Source organism: Lepisosteus platostomus, chromosome 10, assembly GCF_059453375.1.
Source record: "Lepisosteus platostomus isolate fLepPlt1 chromosome 10, fLepPlt1.hap1, whole genome shotgun sequence".
NCBI lineage: Eukaryota > Metazoa > Chordata > Actinopteri > Semionotiformes > Lepisosteidae > Lepisosteus > Lepisosteus platostomus.
In genome coordinates, this window is record NC_142620.1 from 57,352,206 (window position 1) to 57,374,621 (window position 22,416).

The window sequence follows — 22,416 nt, forward strand, 5'->3', positions numbered from 1 at the left end:
TGGATTTTGTTCAAGGGAACGTACAGTAAGTCTTTTATTTACTATTGCTATTGTAGGCTACATTATGAATGTATATAAAGTGTTATTAATATTCTTTTGACAACACTGTGAACAACCATGACAATGCAGTTATCTTTATGGATTTGGATAGCAGACCTGCATGATAATGCAATTCACAGTGGCTTTTAACATCTTAGCAACACTAGATTGCTAACTGGTATGATTACAATATGTCCTGTGCTCTATGAAGAATTGTCCTTATTAAGCACGTTTACATGGACAATCACTCTTATCTTACTTAACAGCAGGAGTTCTCATTGAAAACAGAAAGTGATTATGATTCCTCTACAGCGTATGCAATTTGCAGATTTTCATGGGCAGTTTTATTGCAATGCAAATATGAACAGTGAAATCTGATTAAGGACAATCAACTAAGGCAGGAATTCTGTTAACTAAACTAAATTTTCAATATATTAATTTCTTTTAATTAACTAAGAGATGGGAACTGAGATTAAGTGTATAATATATTGAAAGTAGAATGTAAATTAAAGCTGCTGTAATATTTAGTTCTGTGTTACAAGTTTTTGTTCAAAGTTCTAGACCAAACAATTTTAGAAAAGGAATTAGAAACTTGCTGTGCATCCCAAATAAATTAGAATGTAAACTGGCATGGGTGTGTTGTTTTTCTTTCTTTCTGTACCTTTGAATGCATACCGCAATGTTTCTTTCCCAAATTGTTTCCCTTCCCTGTAATACAGTATATCATCAATTTGCTTGAAAAGAAACTTAAAACTTAATGTCTGTTATAAACTCTCTAGATTTTAAATTAAAATCTAATTTCAGTATTTATTCACATTATAATGTGAGCACAAGAAAGTACTGTTAGTCATAGCAAATAATGACAATGAGTCATAGCAAAGTTAATGATATTGTTTTTGAAATTAGTGGCAGTCTCTGACCCTTAACACAAAGCAAAGACTCAGAGTCAAGTCCATAGAGTTCAATGTAATTAGAGTGTCACAGTGTCAGATTATAGTCCCTCCTCCTTAAGGGTGCTCCGGCCCTTTCACCTCAGACTTGATTATGTGCACCTGACCCCTGTTCCCAGTCCATTTTAAAATCCAGGCGCTGATGGTCATCCGGGCTCTGCATCTGATTTCTGTATCGTGCGAGTCTGGGACCTGGACCCGTTAAGGTTTTAATCTCCGTTCCCGGTCCCACCTGGTTCATGTTTTTAATTCCTTGTTGGATGGATCACCTGGCTATGGATTTATTCTTGTGTTTTTGGATTCCCTCTCTGGATTATTTTTGGATTGTTTGCCTCGGCCACGCCTCCCCCGTGCACCAACACACTTTGGACACGCCTCCCTGTTTTCATCCCCGTATTCCTACATGATTTTTTTCCTAATGTTTCCTCACATTCTGGATTGTGGTGTCCGCATAGGGTCCGGAAAGAACTGTTCGTTATACACAGGTTAATCAGCATTAACTTGCACAAAAACAGCTCTTAGATTTGACAGTTTACTTTTTACTGTCTGTGGATTTATTAAGAGTGACGTTTTCTCCTCTAACACCTTTGGCTAAAAAAGGTTTTCTGCAAATGGTCACCTATTAATATGAAGTCAGTGACAACTTCTTGACGAAATAATACTAATCCACATTCAATTTCAGGGACTATAAAATCTTGTATGGTCCTGTAAAGAGATGTACTGTAGTTGATACACTGAATTTTATTTTAAAGAGTGTTCTAAATCATTTCTACTAATTACTGTAGTATTTTAATACAAATAACATAATGGAAAAAATAATACAAAACAATTTTGAACAAATATTCCCCAAATATTCTGTCACTTTATAACTATTGCACGCTCCAAAAATGAGCTAGAGAAGATACCTTCCACCAGTACAAGAAGGAAAGATGCTTAAGTTTAGTCTCAGGTTTGCTAAAGGTAATATGTGTTATGCTTAGAGAAAAGATTAACTTGACAGTGCCCTAACTTTAGTATTTCTTTCAATAAAGCATACTGAAATGTAATCAAGAACTGGATTTAATATATCCTTTTCACTGACCCATAGACTTTTTTATAAATGTTTTTTCCAAAGCTTATCAAAGTTGGAGTGTGATTTAGTGATACAGTCTGATCATGAAGCAATAAAAGCTGTTACATTTGTGCTGCCTTGAGCATCTTGTTTAGGGCAGAACTGTAACTGACAAACATTGTCAATCATGCAATGAATTTAAAATGAGGCAAAGATTACTCCTTGTAATATCACTTTAGCCTCAATTTACAGATTTGTCCTGTGTGCTTGAATATTTTCAGCCTCTGAGAAAAAATTCCAAAAGGCTGTTTAACAGCTTGACAATGACATCTTCTCAACAGTAATGACCAAGTCTATTATTGTTCAGTAAAAGATTCTCACTTTTTAGTGAAAAGTGACACCTGAACTTGTTCAGAATGAGCTTGTTGAGAGAATCACATACAGTGAAAAATTCCTCTATCCTTCTTTCTGATTCCATAGTAAATACAGAGACTAAATGTGATTGGGGATTAAATCAATAAATATATATACGTTTTTTATTACAATATGTCTTGCATCAACTTTTGAAATCCCCTATGCCGGCTGTCATCACATCAGTTGATCAAACTGATGGAACATTTTGGATATATTAAGCCCTGTTTTCATTATCTCTTTAGTAGTGCTTAGTGTGTGATAAAGTGTCACATGCATCAGTGGATTGGAGTATTTTACGTCATAGCTCTCTGTAAGAAAACAAATTACAGTTGTTGTTTGACATGCTGTTGTATCTTGTGTTCTATCAGAGCATACCAGTATTCTAGAATTTCACAAACTTTTTTATATTCCATGACAAGTGTACTTAACACTTTTAAAGATTGTTTTATACAGTTTTGCAAGTTCTTCATATTGCACACAAACAGAAGGAAAAGTCCATATTTACTTCAATAAGATGTCAACAATGACATCAATGGAGTCACCTCTGCCTTTGAATAGCAGTTTGTTGATTGCAAAAAATTAAGCTATTTCAGTAATTAATGATGGGTAATATTGATCTCTCATGAAGCAAGCTGATTTGAGTTTCATAGAGTGGACAGCGCTATGCCTTTTTATTCCTTCCACATTACAATGCAGTTTAAGTGCTCTTAGGCTTCAGGAATGCTTATTTAACCCTTTATTAGTTTTTGGTAACTGTTTCCAATCACAGTATCTAGTGACAGTTAATGTTCAATCCCGATCTCTTGTTGAAGATAAAAATGTTCTGCAAGGCAACCAAAATGCTGCATCCGATTTCTATGAATATTCTAGTCAATCATTTTTATAGACCATCATACACAGATGATAATTTCATGATCCAAAATCACAAGATTGGAGCTTTGAAAGACCTGATCTGGATTTCTTTTACCGAAATTTTAGCTTGAACTGTATTGCCTTGATGTTCTGTACTTAGGTGGCTATTTATTGTCTTTTATTGTTCACCGAGGGTCTGTCTGAGTCTTCTTGTTGTTGAGGTGTTGATTTATCAAAAGTAGTGCCAAGCATTCTATTCAAACACTTTTAACTTTCTTGTATGTATTTTCACACTAGACCTGTATAAAATATAATCATAATCATACCTACATCAAGATCATACTCAGGCCTACAAAATTACATAGCATTTTAACAATAAAAAAAAAAATCAATATCACTGTACTGTCTAAACATCCAAGTACCTAAATAATTACTTGTAGATTTAGCAATTACACAAGATTGAACATTAAATGCCTTATGAAATATAAAATACATTAAGTGTAAAAGAAAATATGTCAGTTATTGCTATATCTATTTATATTTAAACATTATATTTAATTGAGAAGGAGAGCACTGTGGTTATCGTAAATTCATGTGTCTTGCCTTTGTCAGTAGATTAAATTGAGTGTAAGTACTATATTTTATGTTCAAGCATGAGTATGTCACAGCTCTTGTACTTTAATTACATTACATATTGCCATACAGATTTCCTCTTATGAATTGCACTTAAGTTTTTAAATGTACCCATCTGACCTCTTTTGTTGCATTAAGTGTATGAAATATGAAATGTACACTACTATTTGGTTTGCATTTTTTTTTATTATAGTTCCTGTTTTTTAGTTTATTTCTGTGTAATTTGAAAGTGATTTTCTGAGCTTTTGAACCCAGCGGATGTTTCAGTACATCATGAGGTCTGTTTGCTAAATTGGGTCAAGAGCTGAAAAATAGGCTTGGTTTCTCTTAAAATATTCATAACATGACATTTCAGATGTAATGCAATTCCAGAATTTTTCCTAATTTGCTACTGGTTTTAATCACCGCTTCTCATATTGTTAACAGTAATTCTTCAAGGAAAAGGAAATTAGATTAACTGAATATATTTTACAAGTCTGGGTTCTGAATTTGAGGAAAATATATAGGACATGGAATCTTTCAATTCTGAACATTTACACTTCTTGTTAAAATGTGAATTAACCATATTAAAGTTGTTTTTTAGCGTGGGGGTAACCACATATTTTTAGGATTATATGTAATAGTGCCTTGCAGTTCAATTTGTGATGTTGTGTCACTGCTGTTAAAAGATTGGTTACTTCTTAGACTTATTCTATGAAAATTTGATATTGTAATTCATTTGAAAAGGTATGCTAATGAGTGACCGTGTCTGGCAGTCGTAAACGTGAATTATGCTATTGGGCTATAAATATTGTGTCTTATGTGCTTTTTAGAAGATTTTCAAATAGCATGATTTAATCTAATCTTGGATATTTTAGTAGTAATACATACTCATGTATTTTAGGGACACTTAAACCAACATTCAAGACAATGGATCTAACAGTGTGCTCCAGTTGACACAAGTGTGGTATGCAGCTAACTGTTTAGTAGCAGTGATATGCAGCAAAGAGGAGAGCAGGGCTGGAGGAGACAGTTTGTAGTGTTTTAACAGAATGACTGTTCAAGTGGGAGTTCAAGAGCTCACAAGAAAAAAAAAGAAGAGAGGAAAGCAGATGGTGCACTGAGCCATACTGTGTGAAATAACTGTAAAGTACAAAGACATTGGACTTCCAGCCTGTTGGTAAGAGTAGTTGAATGGGTTCAAAACAGGCGTTCTGACCTCACTCACTTGTGAGTCTGGTTGAAGTTACAAGAGATGTGTCACAGCATTGCATTTATGTGCAAAGAAGGTTATAGCTGTCACGGATGTCGGAATGGACAAACCGTGGAATGGCAGGAAAGCGGAAAAGACCCTATGCGTAGCGTCGAGACAGGGGTTAGCTGTTCAAGAAATGTCGTATGGAAACCTATGCCCTCAGGCTATGGACAGGAGTGACCTGGTGCTAGGCGGGTCTCAGGACATCTGAACCTCAATGCTGAGCGAGGAGCCGAGCCGAAACAGGAAGTAAATAGGCTACACAACAAGACACACCAGAAAGACATGAATAATCACAGGGAACTAGGTATAGAATAATAATAATAATAATAATTGCTTACACTTATATAGCGCTTTTTCTGGACACTCCACTCAAAGCGCTTTACAGGTAATGGGGACTCCCCTCCACCACCACCAATGTGCAGCATCCACCTGGATGATGCGATGGCAGCCAGAACGCTCACCACACATCAACTATCAGTGGGGAGGAGAGCAGAGAAATGAAGCCAATTCACAGAGGGGGATTGTTAGGAGGCCATGATTGATAACAGCCGATGGGGAAATTTGGCCAGGATGCCGGGGTTACACCCCTACTCTTTTCGAGAAACACCCTGGGATTTTTAATGACCACAGAGAATCAGGACCTCGGTTTTACGTCTCATCCGAAGGATGGCGGCTGTTTACAGTATAGTGTCCCCGTCACTACACTGGGGCATTAGGACCCACATGAGCCGCAGGGTGAGCGCCCCCTGCTGGCCCCGCTAACACCTCTTCCAGCAGCAACCTTAGTTTTTCCCAGGAGGTCTCCCATCCAGGTACTGACCAGGCTCACACCTGCTTAGCTTCAGTGGGTTGCCAGTTGTGAGTTGCAGGGTGATATGGCTGCCTCTAGTTGTACTGGGCGTGACAATAGCAGGCAGACCTCCTTTATGTTTTGAGCAATTGTAAGATACCTTTTGCAAAACTGATACTTTGTTAGGATGGAGAACATGTTATTTTTATATACTGTACATGTATATGTGTAATCTGAACCAGCTCAGGTTTTAATGGTTTTATAGGAATTATAAACAGTGCAGGATAAAAAAGAAAACAGCTGTAACAAACATTTCCTAATTAGACCTAATTAGCCTTTATATGGATTGTCACTAAAATTCTGTTCTACTGTTTTGTTATAAAACGTTTACAGCATGTTTGATCTTGGGTTAAAAATTGTCTTTGAAACCAGTTGAATGTTGGAGCATGCATACATCCCTTGAAATATAATTTGCTGTGTGCAGCCTCTGCTAGGGGTGTGTTGAATAGCATAATGAAACTGTATTGCGCAGTGCACATTTTTTTGGAATATGTTTTATTGATTTTTGCAAAATGCACAAGTGATAAAAGACTTATAAGAGCCTTATATTTACAGTCCTTGGTTTGTGCATATTTTTTTACTTTTGAAAAAGTACTTCATATGTATTTAATTTGTATATGCTGATATATTCATACTTGGTGTGCATATGAAAGACACTAAAATTTAAAAAGAGCTAGAATACATGGAAGCATGTTTATGTAAAAGATACTGAAAATTCAACAATTATCAAAGCTGATATATCACCCTCCTATGAAGGAATCACTGCTTTGTGAGATGAAAACCTGATAACATATTAATCAAATCACAATGATAAAATTAAGTTTAAATATTAGTGAAATGAAATAAGTTTACTGTATATCCGATGAACTCAGAAGTGAAAAATGTTTTTCATTCTTTCCTAAAGCCAGCATTGAGTACACTGTATACTGTATAATGAAAGTGAAATATAGAAAAGTCTACTGTTTTCTGTTCTTTGCATGCTCTGGGTCTTCACAGTAAGTGCTCTGTTAATATATTATCAAATAAAACATGCTTTTAATCTTTTTGAAAGTTTCTTAAATATAACAATTGACCGTTACTGTATGTAGAAGAAACTCTCATGATTTGAAACATATAGTGTTAAAAGATTTTAAATCTTAAATTTAACTTAATGTTAACTTGATGTAAACTAACACAAATCTTGATCATCTTTCCCGTCCATCCAGCAAGTGATCCAGAATTTAGAAAGATTCCCACCTCCACCATTCTAGCGTTAATAGAGTAGATAAGCAGGTCCTTATAATTATAAACTGCAGAAATAATTGTAACAAGGGGCTAAATGCTTAGCTGTAGTTTTAATTAGCTGGTGCTTCAAATTAATAATTGCTGTTTAAATCAGAAATCAGTGACTGTTGTTCACTGTTAAATTCTAATAACGGTGCTGTTCGTTTTCCATTATATCTCACCATGTGAGGCTTTCATTGGAACTGCATGCAGTGCTGGGAATAAAAAAATGGTCAGAGCTATTTTGTTATCTTCCAAGAGCAGTGGAGCTCAGTTGAGATTAAATTCATCCCGTTCACTGTGGATATCAGAATTAGCTATTTTATGTTATGTGGGGAAGAGGAGGAGGAGGTGGGTTAAAAAAACCTGCAAATGCCACATTTTGCAGGAGTGATAGTATCAGAGAGTCTTGCAATCTGCTATTTAAATTGTCATCTGGAATTTCCTATCTAATTAACTGATACAAAAACACAGACAGAAAAAGACCCAGAACAAACAGAATTGAAGCTGGGTGCTCACAAGTGTCCCTGAGCACATGTCACACAAGGCCTGTCAGCAGTGCAAGTTGAAGCTTGTTTTTTTATTCTTTTCTTCTCAGGTTCTTAATTACCCCCCCCCCCCCCCCATGTTCCCTCTAAAACACCATTGCATTAGGAGTGAAGTTCTGTGTCAGGGGACCAGAGTGCTTTAGAGCCGGCCATGACAGCTGTAAATTTGATCTATCAGCCTGTCAGGTCGGGCTGTCAGGTGCGCACAGTGAGGTGACATGAAGATAACTGACATCTTGCTGTCATTACTGCAAGGGGTGCGTCGTCAATCTTTCTTGTATTTATTTCTTTCCCCCTCTGTTATTTTTTTCCCGTTAAAGGAATCGCCTGTCGCTCCCAAGCTCAGCCTCGTTTTTCTTCCCTGTGTTCCCTTCCAAAATAATCTGTTGATGGATTAAATGCTTTCGAAAATCTAAAAAGGCCTAAAAGTGTGCAGAGAGCAAGGGCAGATTAAAGACATTTTCTCACCCCCTTTCTCTGTTCCTGCCTATCACAACCTATGGCACGCTAGCTCTTAATCATTGTGTAATGTGAAAAGATTTAATATTTATTCCACTCTTCCATTCCATTGAGTGACACTGCTTTTTCTTACCATTTGGTTCAACTGAATTAATAATCAGAACATAGAGAGATGCAGGAGTGCAGTATGGACTAACACGGAATAGCTAACAGTGTGATCTCTTATCGGTGCTCTCCCATGTACTGAATAAAGTATTTTTTATATTAAAATATCATTTAAAAACCGATAAACATTAGAAGTAAACCATGTGTTTATGTGACTATTAAAGCCTTTCTGTAAATCTATGGAATAGCAGACAATTAAAATATTTAATTTCTTTCACGTCTTTAAGTCCTTTTCCTAATGCCTGCTTAACCACTTCAAGGTCTAGAGGGAGCAGGCAGTTAGCAGCAGAGATGGAGCTCCGGTCTACATTAGAATTCTGGAATGTGTGTTTTATTATGCAAATGAGGAGTCTGATAGTGTAGGGTTGATTGGCAATGTCCTTAGTGGCTCTTCTTATCCAGGTACGTCTCTTCCTGAGATTTAGCACGAAATGCCTTACTCTAATCAGCTATATCCAGCCTTTGGGCCTTGGAGCACCTCAAGGCCAAATGTAATTAATGGCAGACATCATGAAGAGAAACACAGCAGAGCCAAGTGGCATCAGATTACACCAGTTAAAAATCATACATATATTGCAAGGCAGTTCTTAAATTCAGCAGCAGAGGACACAAATCATGAGAATTGCACATCTTCAACTAGACAGCTCAGCTTGTAACAAGGTAGGAAGCTTAAGTCATAATTTCATGACCAGTAGCATGATACATGAGTGAAGTTGTGTCACTGGAACCAACAAAACACAAACACAAGTTGTGACTGCAGTAGAAGTAAAAGAAAAGGTAATGATCCAATCTCCATATTATGTAGAACATCAAAACGGATTCAGCAATTCTGTTCTTAAAATTGAATACATTTCTCAATTTGATTTTTTATATTACTAAATAAAATTATTATTCTTAGTGGACTTCTTTGTAGCATTCTTCACTCAGATTTTAACAGCAACCTGTCTTGATTAGCTGGTGCCTTAGCAGTATTTTGTCTTTTTTATTAATTTAGCATCAAAACCACTTTGTTTTTTTTTTCTGGCCTGCAACAAAAAATTTAAGTGTATTTTACTTATTTTATCTCTTTGACTATATATTTTCTTCATCTGCTTAGTGTCAACTTCTCTCTATGACAGAGATAAGGGCTTACGTCAAATCTTTTCAAGAAGGGATTCAACATCTATTTCTCGCATGCCAAGTTGAATCATTCTTACCGTCCTTTTTCCTTCTCTTCCTGTCTTCACAGTCATTATGAACAGGACCGCAATGCACTGAAGAAAAAAGAATGGGAACGCAGGACTCAGGAAGTTCAGCAAGATGAAGATTTGTTCTCCTCTGGGTTTAACCTATTTGGTGAACCATACAAGGTAAGAGTATGAAAAGATAAAATCTAAGATTGCAGTTTTTCCCTTTTTACAGGCATTATACTGCTAGAAGAACCAGGATTGTTAAAAGAAACTCAGCATGGAACTTTTTTTTGTTATTTTGCCCAACATGACTCTCTAGGCCTGCAAATAATTAAGTTTTTTCCTGAAGATATGTGCTCTTTTCTTCCTGTACCTACCATAAAATGGTTTGTAACAGATGTCCATTACTTTTTGTCTATTTGTTTCCAATTACATCTGAAGAAAACTTTTCCCAGTATTTATATTACTGCCTTTTCAGTCTTCAAAAACCTTTTTTGTATTTATGTTAAAGCGGGTGTACAGTATATCCAATGCCATTCATTTCTCCACTGTATACACACAATATTGCCTGAGCCCAAAATATTTGGAATCTAATAGCCGATTCAGAAACACTCGTGTAAATAATAGTGAGATAAAATAGAAAATAAAAGTGTTGTCTGACTCATATGTTTGTGTTTTGCCATCTTTCTTAGCAAGTGCAATATTAACTTAATCACCATATTATATAGACACATTGAGAAAGACACCAACTACTTAATTTAATTGTAAGGTTTTCAAATGAAACATTGTTAGTAATCAGCTCTCTATTTTAAGTCAAAATGCATAAAGAGTTGTATTTCAATTGCATATTTTATTAATAGATTTTAGTATTTTTGAGTTAATAACTCAAGTATTTTCCTCATAAAACAGTACCCTTAATTGTTCAACATTAGCATTATCAGTAATGTAAGTCCATGTTTAAAAAGAGGTTGTAGCCCATTGATAGGTATTAATGCACCAAGCTGTAGTGGTAATGGTTTGCAATCTTGAATTTAAGAGCAGTAACAGGGAGCAATCAGGGAATCAGGGAATTGATGCCTGACAGTCTTCAAATTCAGCAGTTTCCCATCCTTCAAAACAAGCCCATTAAGTATGTTATATTATTTTTCTGTATTTTCCAGAAATCAAATAATTTATATCAGGTATTGCTGCTGTTTTCATTTGCTAACCTGCTTATGTTTTTGGTCCTACAGATGATTAACAATTTTGAATGATATTATTTTATAGACCTTGTAGTTGGCATGCCATGGTGTAGTATAATAAAATCTTGTATCTTTTATAATGGAAAAGTCTTCAAACATGGGTCTGGGTGTGGAGGATTAGTAGCCTAGTGGTAATTCAAAGGGAGCTTGGTTAATTCGAGTCCTTCCCTGCTGTATATTGGAAGGAACAAACACAGATCTCATCCTGTCCACTGGATGGTAAATATCAGTAGAGCTATTTATAAGGCACTGACAGAAGCTAGTAAAATGTAGGTTAATGTAATTCCATCAGACTTCTTCATTTTCTACCTATTTCATTTTTGTCATGTGCATTTATCATTGCCATTTGTCTACATTTATGATCTTTTGCTGACATACATCCTCACTGAACCATTGCAGAAAATTTTTTTATTTTTTCCTGAAATGTATCCATCTCCTGTAACCAGCAGATGACAAGACAAACCATTTTGAAAAATGTCTTTCAAAGAAAAGCTCACCAATGTCAATTCCAAGAAATTCTTCATAGATTTGAAATTTGGATCAATGCAACCAAAGCAACAGAGCCATTTCTCTGCTGTTTATGTTGTTTTCCAATCAGACTAGATTGATATACCTTTCATAAAGGAGTCGACATTTCCCTTGGCAGGTGAAAATGACCTTGCGAAAGTCCCTGACTTACTTCACCTCAGGGACCCAGTTCATATCTAATGAAGGGTCTGATAAGCTATGCTGTGGAGCCCTGGAAACAGAATCAATGTTCCAATAAAATCATTCACGTTACTCCTACAGTCCTTGCGAGTTAGGTTTTAATTTCACGTAGTGTGCTCTTAAATGCCCCTAGTTATTTCAACCAACATTTAACATAACACAAGAAAATATTGTATTCAGAGTACATACAGTAAGTAGTCTAACCCAAACAAAGTTTAATTTTTTTTTCTTCCTGTAATGAATTATAACTTCAGTGTGTTTGTATATGTGAATATACACTTTATTTCCAGGGCTTACAAGGCAGTATACATTTCAATTATAATCATTTTAGAACATAATGCTTTTTCTTCCTAGAATTTCTTAGAGTAAATCTGGTTCTACCAAAGAAGCCCTATTTAATGGAGTGTGCACTATGCCTTTTACGTGAATATGATTGTAGAATTGTACATAGCACAGGTCAGTCTCCCCTTCACCTCTCTTGCATCCCAGGAAATATGCACATACCTGTATATACTGTAGACCTGCTTCTAATCACCTGCACAATCATCATTTATTCTAATTTGGCAAAAAGTCTTTAGAGGCACAGAGAGGCTCTCTGTAAACAAGGACTTTATTTTTTAGTTTTATTTTGTTTCACCAGATACATCAATTGAGAACAACTTCTCATTTACAGTGACAACTTGGAAACCCATTTCTATAGCAAGGCCATTATGGGAACAATCCAAGTGAAGTTGCTTGCTCCAGTGTACTGTCTCACACTGTACACACACACAGCTTGTATGAAATTCTAGTGGCCGATAAACTAGCTTTCCTTTTAGGAGATAATCCTGGAAAACATTTATTGTCTGTTTTTCATGCTCGTTGCACAAATCATTAGATCTGTCATTGGCATGAGGTTATAATTGCCAGTTTAGTTATTATTATTCAGCCTGATTATTACTTGATTTTAATTTTATTTTTTAATCAGTTGAGCTTATCTTTAATTTTTAAATTTTGTGGAAATAAAATGTAAAACACAGAACGTGCTCACATAACATTTTAAATCTCATGGTAGTTAATTAAATAATGTATTAATTTATGTGTTTCTATTCAACAACTGGCAGTGAAAAACAAGGGTAAAGGTTAATAGTAGTATATCTTCAGTGCTATGTGTTCTGAGAAAATATATGTGTAGTGCAGGAACTGACAAAGACCCTATTTAAATCAGAATTAATGGTTATCTCCTCATTCTGCTGTTCCTTCTAGTGCAGTTACAGAAAGTAGTAACAGCCCCCTTTTCTTTCAAAAATGTTCTCATATTGCACCCATCTCTTGGGCTACCATTAGCTAATCTCCTTTAATCCTGTTTAATGGAACTGTGCTGTTAACAGCTATTTCTGATCTCTTTACTGCTTCACAGTTCTGTCGGCTTTATCAAAGCAGACTGGGTACTCTCAGCAGTCTGCAGACCTTATGCCGTAAGCAGTGGGCTAAACTCGTATCTGTGCTTTTAGTTAGTGGAGAATTAACTTTTTGTACATTTTCTATGAATCCTGTGAACACTAAATTACCAAAAAGTTTATTTAAATAAAGTTCAAATTTGTGACTTTGGATCTGTATTTTGCTGTATGGTTTCAGTCACAAAGATTTGTTTTTCTCTGCAAATATCAACCCAAAACCTTTCAACACCAAAAAACTGTGTCTGGATGCAAGCTGCATAGATTTAGAAGTAGACAAAGGTAGCTGTAAATTTTACGTCATCCTTCACTGAAGACAAAATGTTTTATTCTGAAACAAGGTTGAAGGAAAGGAATACAATTTAGGAAAATTAATTTATGAAATGCCATTTTCTTCTGTACAGCAATAATTTGTGCTAGAAAGACCTTCATTGAAAAAAAATATTTTCTACTTACTATTACTTTCTTACAATTCCATGGCTGGTAGGCTTTCCCAGATACTTTATCAGGTAGAATATATTGCGGTTGTATGAAAATATTTGTGCATTACTTTTTGGTGACGGTTTCTTTTTATATACAGTAGTTTACATTATTCATACCATTGCATAAATTATAAAGAATTGCATCTTACAAATACATTCTCCTCTTTGTTTTCCTCTTTCTATTGATGTTTTTTTCTTACCATACCTTCTACTTAGCTCATATGGATTGTCCATACTCTAAGATCCTAAAGGCAGTATTGGTATATTAAAGATATAGTATGTGTGTGGGCACAGAGTAATAGAACCTAAAGGTTTCTTCATCTGGGAGCCCAGTAACATGCTTGAAACAAAATGATTCTAGAGTCAGTTCTTGTTTTTGTTTTGATTCTAGGATGGAGATAATGTTTCTTTGCCTTCTTCTGAAACACACCAGTATTGGCATCCCTATTACCTTTTGGTTGTTAGTTTCAGGCTGGAAGGTCTTATAGCTGAAAAACACAGTTTCTATTGTAAATGCTGCCCATTCATGACAGAGAAAAAAAGGCGAAAGCCTCCGTACATCATCCATTACAATACAAGCTGCCTTTTAAACCAAGATATTGATATCAACAAGGATTCTTATATGGTAATGTGATACAAACTAGAAACCTGAAAAAGTAATATACTGATAGCAAGTACTATATAAATAGACCCTTGGCATGAGCACAATAGTTTGAATAACTTCAGAAAGGTAGGGAAGAAAAGCAGGTAGAGTGCAGTTCTGCATCAAATGAGAAAACCTGTATATCTGTTTTACAATTCATAATCTGTCCATCCATACTTGTCATGCTGTATGTTAATATGGAAATCAATAATACAAATACTGCATATTCATACCATTACATTATTCTCACTCAGTTTACATTTTTATATGTTTTTCCTAAGCAGTATACAGTATACTGTAAATGGTTATTTAGTCTCTGTTCCACATTTTGATCTCCTGTTGACATCATTTGACTGTCTGGGAACCTGAATTCAATTAAATTAGTTTCAATAAATTTAAATTAATAAATTGTTAATTATGTGTTCAAAGCACAGAACAGCATTGACAGTGTCTATTCAATGGATTTCTTCTGAACCAGTAGTGAAAACACAAACCAGAGCACAGAAGTGAAAACTGTGAGGAAGGGCATTGGAAACAGACAACAGGAGGGTCTTATAAGAATCTGGGACAAGCTACTCAGCTATGTTGTCAAAGCTGATACATAGCTTCCTTGAAGAAACAGCTGAATGAAGTTTGATAGAAGTTCGATAATTTAGCTACTAGAAGACCAACAAAGATTGGCTGAGTACCCTCCTTTCATTGGTCACCTTTTTTATCTTCTCAAGGTACTGTATAAACCCTGCCCATTCCCATAGTAATCTCATGTTATTCAGATTGAGATACAAAGCAGTTCTTTGAAAGATCACTCATTAATTCAGAGACCGACAACCTGAAACCTTGACAGCATCATTTTGAAGTATTTGGGAATTCATCTTTGTTTAAGTGCCTTATTCCATTAGGTCTTCACAGTTTTCTACTGCAACCTTTTATATGTGAGCAAATTAGTGAAAAAGTTCATTAATGTCACAAAGAAGAAAAATGTCATGTTGAATTATTTTTTAAAAAATTTCTAAGGATAAAGACCCAGCAGTTAGGATCTCAATTAAACATCTCATATAAAAGATTACACCTCAAACAGTGCAGTTGCTCTAGTCACCTTAATGAGAAGTTAGTTTATGTAATCTTAAGAATTAAATGATTAATTAATGTTCATCTAATAATTCGCCCATCCATCCATTTTCTAACTGCTTTTTAAAATACAGTGTTGTGTGACATCCAGAGGCTGTCCCAGCAAGCAATGGGTGGAAGGTGGATGAGACGCCATCACACGGCATTCACAGACACAGACAAACACACTTACACCAGGGCCGATTTTCACAGAAGCTAATTGACCTACCAGTATATTTTAGGAAAGCCAATGCTAAGTACCGCGCCACCGTGCCACTCCTACTGTATCTAATAATTAATCTGTGAAAATGTCTTGAAAAACGTTTGTAATTCATACTGCATTCGATCTACTATTAATACAGAAAAACTTTGTAAACAGGGTATTATAGAGCTTGTAAAACTCTTAAAATGCCAGTGAAAAACAGAGAAAAGTTAATAAATTTGTAATCAAATGGACATATTTTCCTGCACAATAAATACATCTTCTTAGAATTCAGGAGTTGGAATTCAAAATGTGCTCTTGGCTCCATTTCAGATAGTTTGCATAGTTACCATATTGGTGTAAACAGTTGGTATAAAAGGCCTTTTTACACATTTTTACATACATATTTGTTTACACTGAAGATGACAACGTTGAGGAGTTTCACCTAACAGCTTTAACCGTTTAGCCTTCTTATCCTAAGTACTAAAAATAAGAGCCCTGCAATTGTTTTAAAATACTTTAGAAAATCTCCATATGAAAATTTGTCTGTAAAAATATTTTGGGAAGAATATCCCATTCTCCTTCTGTGTACTTAAATCACAGATATGAGATCATATTATTTTGTGTAACCCTAACCCATTTGATCCGATCACATATGTATTTGTGTTATTATTGTACAGTAAGTAAAGAAGGAAACCAATGTCTTATACTATACTTGCATAGAAGGGAATTGCATAGGAAATATATCCTTAGATAAAATACATACTGTACTTTTTTTAGCATTAAGTAGCAAACAAGTAATGGACTTACATTATATTAAGCAGCTAATGCACTTCATAAAATTAAAAATAATATGTGTTTAAAAATAATTTAAAATAATAGACTTGGGAGAAACAGATTATACAGCACTTTTTCACATTCAATGTAAGAATAGTTTTGAATAAAGTTAAGAAGGAGAATTACACTACTGCGAGTAAGTACTGTTTGTTTCATATGACAAGGAAAGATTCTGAATGGGGACCCCTTTGTTTCATCATTGTTCTGAAACCAGATGTATTCATCTGGATTGAAGAAGATACAAGTATGTACAGCTACTCTGTACTGTATATCAAGAAAATATGCTAGTGATTCTCAAAAAGCCCTGTACTGCCGATGACCATGATGTTATACAGTAGATCTAGAGAAAGCACTCAGATCTTTCATTAGCAACAGTTTCATCTTATGCCCTGTAATGATCCCAACAGCACATTTAATCATTGTACAAAACTAGGCTGCTTTTCCTTACAACTTGTAATGATCTCCTGTTTATTCTGCTAATGTGCAGTAAAACAAGAAATTTGAGAAGCTTAGGATAACTGTCCATTAGTACATTTTTTTATTGTAATAAATCACTTTACTGCAACATTATTGCCATTAACGATTTATGGAACATATTAAAATGCCTTTTAGCTTGGGGTAAGAGAGGGTCACAGTTAAGAATTCTTCAAACAGTATACTTGTCTTGGATTTAGTTGGTATCTACAGCTGAGTGAGCGGTTTTCATTAACAGCAGACCCCTCTGGTTAACCAGCTACTATCTCACCTCTTTATTTTCTCTGTGACCATATACCATGACCTGTTAAATATCTTATGTGACAAAGGTGATGCTACAGAGACAAACATTTAATAGCTATGCTATCAAATGACATGATATTTTGGTCAAACTGGTTGAAATACGTTTTTTTTTATTAGAAAATGGCACTCAGTGATCACCAAAAATAACTTTTAGATAGATACTTTATTGATTCCGTGAGGGAAATTGCAGAACTTTTGTTATTAATCTCAGGGTTGTGTTCAATCTGGTCTATATATTCTATTTGGATACAACACATCTAAGAAAGTATCTTTTTTATGAGAATTTTAATATATACCACTTATATATCACCTTTACATGTTTTATTTATTTCTAACCTAGATTATTTGGTTGGCACTTTTATCTAGAAGACTTACAGGGATCATATTTGGCTGTTTTATTAACTTACAAATTTAGTTGCAAATGCACACAGCTGAGTTTGCACAGCTTGTTAAAGTACCTGGTTGAAGGATAGAGCAGCAGTGTCTCCTCCTTGAATCTCAACCCAAGACAGTGTAGTCAGGAATTCAAAACCCTTAACTGTTACTCCACACTGCCACATGGTCTTCATAGCATCTAGCCATTTATGTTTTGTTCTTCAAAATTCACATACTAATCATATTTTGGTAAAAGTAATAACAATAATAATGAATGCAAGTAGCAAGATAATAAAATAAGAGAATCATGTACAGTATATCTTTAAAAGACCTAATACAGATTATTGGGGTTTAGGTTAGGATAACAGAGATATTCAGAAAAGACCAATATATGAGCAACAGAGGACAAATAAGCCTTGATATTTCAGTTTGTTTTTCTTTCACGAAATGCTCTCTGAAAAGTGTTCTTCAAAATTTTAAAATAAAAATAAAGAAGGAGCATTTTCAAAATAAGGGTTTTAGACATTTTTGATTAAACAAAGTGGCAGTTGAAAAACTGGACATCATTAATATGGTAACACTTTGATACATGTAATACATTGCCAAAGCTTAATTTTAGTGACACTAACCTATCAGTTTTATTACTCCCCACTATTATTGCATCATAAATGTGTCTCTTTACACTGACAGACAGAAGCGTCAAGTCAATCCACTTTGGGGGGGATCTACAACCCAGACCAGTTTTTAAAGGTATATTTTAATAGATCCACCTTATACCTAAAAATATTGTTTTACACTTAATAGAGATGTATGCTTTAAGTATTTCCTAAAGTTTTCATTGATTCCCCCATCCCAAATGGATTAACAAGATGCTGGTATTTACAAATTAAAAGCCTCCAAATAATGTGGATTGCTTTTCTCTATTTTAATTATATCAGTTTTTGATCATCTTTGCATAGATGAAGTGCTATTAAGTTATATTACACTGCATGTGTTAATGAGGAGAGAAAGAATAGAATGATTGTAAAAACGTGTGGTAAATGCCTTAATACTGGAACATATTTACGTAATCCCTGAAATAGATTGTGCCCTCTCAGAGGCAGTCAGTGATTAGTTTATGGATATTGGGCAATGGATACTAATTTTTGATCCAGTGGTTTCTTCTGTAAATGTACTGCAAATTATAAAAAATGACATTCATTTGAACTGTTTTTCTTATGTTTCTGCAGACAAACAAAGGTGATGCCTTAGCCAACCGTGTCCAGAACACATTAGGAAACTACGACGAAATGAAGGATCTCCTGACCAACCACTCAAACCAGAGCCACTTGGTGGGCATCCCCAAAAATTCCATCCCACAGACTCCTGTGGAGAAATCGGAACAGTCAAGTTTCTTCTCAGAGGGTCAGAGGAACAGGATGGCTCCATCACATCAGAGTGCTACAACTTCTATGCCACCTCCCTCTTCCACCTCTCTCTCAAGCTCTACACTGCTACATGGCCACCAAGGCAACAAGAAGTCTCGATCCACAGAATGGTCTCGGGGCATCCACAGTTCAGCCACTGGACAGCCCAGCCAGGCTGGTGGCCAGCAGTGCGGTCGAGCAAAGCACAACAGTTCCTCCCATGAGCCATCCCAGACCAGATATGAGGATTTGTTCAGTAGCCAAGGAGACCTGCATAAAGGAGACTCAAGTCCTGCTTCTTCATCTTCCCACTCCAGAAGACATGTTCATTCTTCCAAGTCTTCTACTGTTGATCAAACTTACAAAGAAAGCAATCACTCTAAGTCTCCTGCAGAACAAGACTTTGGCTCCCACAGTGTCAGTTCTCCACTTCCTTCTACTTCCCTCATACCTAGTGGACTTTCCACTCCAAATTTTCCTCCTGTTCTCCATAGCAAGCCCAGCATAATCCAACAAAAACCTACTGCCTATGTAAGGCCAATGGATGGCCAAGACCAGGTCCCCAATGACTCTCCTGACCTCAAGACCCCAGCGGAGATTGCGGATGGCTACAATAACCCGTCCTTTGGAGGCATGATAGACGGGAAGGCCAGTGCGACCAATGCCAAGAGCAAGCTGCCAAAACTGACTCTGCCACAGCCTGGAGAGGTAAGTACTCGGATTAAAATATTTCACTTTGAAGAAACTGGCCAAAAGAACCAGGGAAACACATATATTTGGTGCAGATTTTAAGCTATGAGTTAAGAGTATGGTACAGGCCAACCTACATTGTCTCTGTTATCTTGGCTGACCTTGAACACGAGTTTTGGCTTAAGACCAGTGTGAGATTAGGTGTTTCATGGATACGTATGTTTTAACATTTATAGCCACCACTTTGACCTTTTTTATTTTATAATGTTCACTGTGGCACACTTGCAGACTTGCAAGACATTATTACATGGAGTTTTGTATGTTAAAAGAGCATATTGAAATATTTTAGGTGCATTATGATTCAATCAAAATTTTAAGCAAAGCATAAGAAGACTTTTCAAAGAACAGGGTCTTGAAGTAACAAGGTTATGAACATGAGTTATGTTTATTGCATTATTTTGAAGAATTGCATTACATTCAAGAAAAATGCACCTGAGTTTGCATTCTATAAATTCTGAGATTCTCTGGTACTCTTTCAAAATTAGCACACTATTCAATACATAGTAATTGCAAACAATAAACCATACATTTTGTCCTTAAGTTTAGGATTTCAAAATTAACTGAATCCCCTTAGTTCAAAGTAGCATGACCACCCAAGACTTACTATTTGTTGCCCAGTTATAACTTCTAACTTTCTTTGCCAGAAGACTTTGGAAATTACATTCCCCTTGCTTGCAGTGAACAGAATAAGTGTCTGTTATTAAAGTGGTATTTTTTGGGGGAAGCAGATTAACTTTGACTGTTTATCTTGCATTAATGTTCTAAGGCAAGAAAAGTTCATTTTAATGCTCCATTCAGGAGAATTTATGGAGCTTCAGCCCTGAAGCAGTACATAGTGTTCTTCTCAGCCAGTGGGAAGCTTGAGGTTATTTTTTCATGGTAAGAAATGTGATTACTTTGAAATTTAACTTTATAAGTTTACACTACAGCTGTTATTATTTTCTTTCACCTGAGGTCACAGACATGTTTTTTCAAACTGTTCTTCACACCTCAGTGAAATTTTGTCACTGCTTATGCCTGTCTTAAAATAATTAGAGGCAAATAGGAAAGCTCTTTCAGTTTGTCAAGACACAAATTGGAACAGACGTAACAAGTCAGCTTCCTTTTTTCCCCCAGAAGTTTTTCCCCCAGGGGAAGAATAGAGGCTCTTTAACAATTGTTGGGAAAGCGTACACTCCCTAGTGTCTGAAGAAGCCTTTGTTGTCCAGCACCCCAACACTGAATCTTTCAGGATTCTTAATACTACCAGAAATATGGGAAGAAAGAGTTTTCAATGTTAATATGAAGTGAGAAAACAATATTTACTTACTGTAGCTTTTGCTATGAACTTGTGATCTCAGGGTAGGAGATTGTTGCATAGTAGTTTGACCACCATAGATTTTAGAGACTGCACAAGCCCTGTCGCAAAGAAGAAAACCATGAATATAAGCTACTGTATGTGTTTAATCTATATTATTGAGATGAGGCTGGACTGAGGTACAAAATAAAAAAGTACTGAAGACTGAGTGTACAAAAAGGGAAGCAAATAAATAGACATATGAAGGAGGATTAGTTTTCAGTCTACTGAAATATACTACTTTATATATACACAAACATGGATTCTTCTTACCCAGACTAAGCCATGTGAATAACAAGTAGTAGAGTAGTAGTGTAATAATAGTAGAAAATACCAGTGGAGGATTTCAGTACGTTATTGATCCCATAACATACTTATATCATTACTCCTGATTGTGCATATGACTTTTATATATACTGTATACAGGTATGTGCTATTATTAAATTTAAATAAAAGTGTAAAGATTGGCTGAAGTACTAGTACGTTTTTAAAAGAACTGTTTTTTCAGTGGTCTTATGAATTTGTAAATTACAATTTCTATTATCTTTATGTAAATTTGATAGACTGATGTTTATACTGTAGAATCTGGCCTGATAATCTGGGTTCATCCTAAATTTACTCTTCGCAGAGGGACAGGCTTCTGTTGTATTTTGGGTATAACTGAAAAGTGGGAATAACCTTGTCAAAAACAGCCATTGTCTTACAGTATGTGTGGAAAATCCTCATATATCTCTCTATGCATTTGCCATGATCACTTATAAAAAAATAAATTCATTGTGATGATAAAAAGTGGCTTGAGCTGTACTAAGATTATAAAGCATTCCAGAAAATGGTGAACATCAGAGCACCATGTGGGGATACACTTTATGTGTGTCTTTGGGTGTTCTCTGGAAAGTGGACTTTTTAAACAGCACTAATACACATATGCCCAGCTGTTGTGGACTTATGTACTGTACCTGAACCTGCACTTCACACAATTATAAAAAAGAGAAGTCCCTTCCACACCACCAAGAGCTTTATTTTTATACCTTGATTTCCTTGTGAACTGTCTGCTTTTATAAGTAAAACATAAAATAATTAGATAAATCTATCTTACATCTTATCTTACAAAACATACCAGACGTAGCCTTAAACAAAGGGTCAGCTTGTATGCTGACTTTTCTGGAATGACGTGCTGATCCTTGTTCTTGATTTTTTTTTTCCTTACTTACTATTGCCTGTTGGGACCACATTGAGAACATTTTTCAATTTTTGTCTTTACTCAAGTAGTCCAGTTTGATCCTGATCTTACAAAGGTGGTGCAGTATTGTAGTTGACTGAATTTTTTTTACATCAGAACTGCACGAAAGTTAGGTATAAGCAGAATTGCCAGCAGTTGCAAAAAGCAGCTGCTGTTGCTCTGGGATGCTTCTTAAATCGATAAAGAGCACAGTATGGAGCTGTTGTAAAAATCAACGCTGAATTGCAGCTGTGCTGGAGGGCTTTT

General features: G+C 35.5%; 1 protein-coding gene across 4 annotated transcripts in view; it reads left to right on the plus strand.

The window, feature by feature from the left end:
• Positions 1-22,416, plus strand: part of aff2 (ALF transcription elongation factor 2) — a 197,406-nt gene that overhangs the window by 36,669 nt on the left and 138,321 nt on the right. For 3 of the 4 annotated variants that reach the window (XR_015924988.1, XM_088597508.1, XM_088597509.1), the window contains exons 2-4: positions 9,690-9,810; positions 18,129-18,188; positions 18,668-19,552. Coding sequence is in view for 3 of the 4 variants with exons in the window: in XM_088597508.1 (XP_088453634.1) it covers positions 9,690-9,810; positions 18,129-18,188; positions 18,668-19,552 (1,066 nt within the window). In the remaining variant the exon portion in view is untranslated. The remainder of the gene's footprint in view (positions 1-9,689; positions 9,811-18,128; positions 18,189-18,667; positions 19,553-22,416) is intronic. The other variant, XM_088597510.1, reaches the window with a different exon arrangement.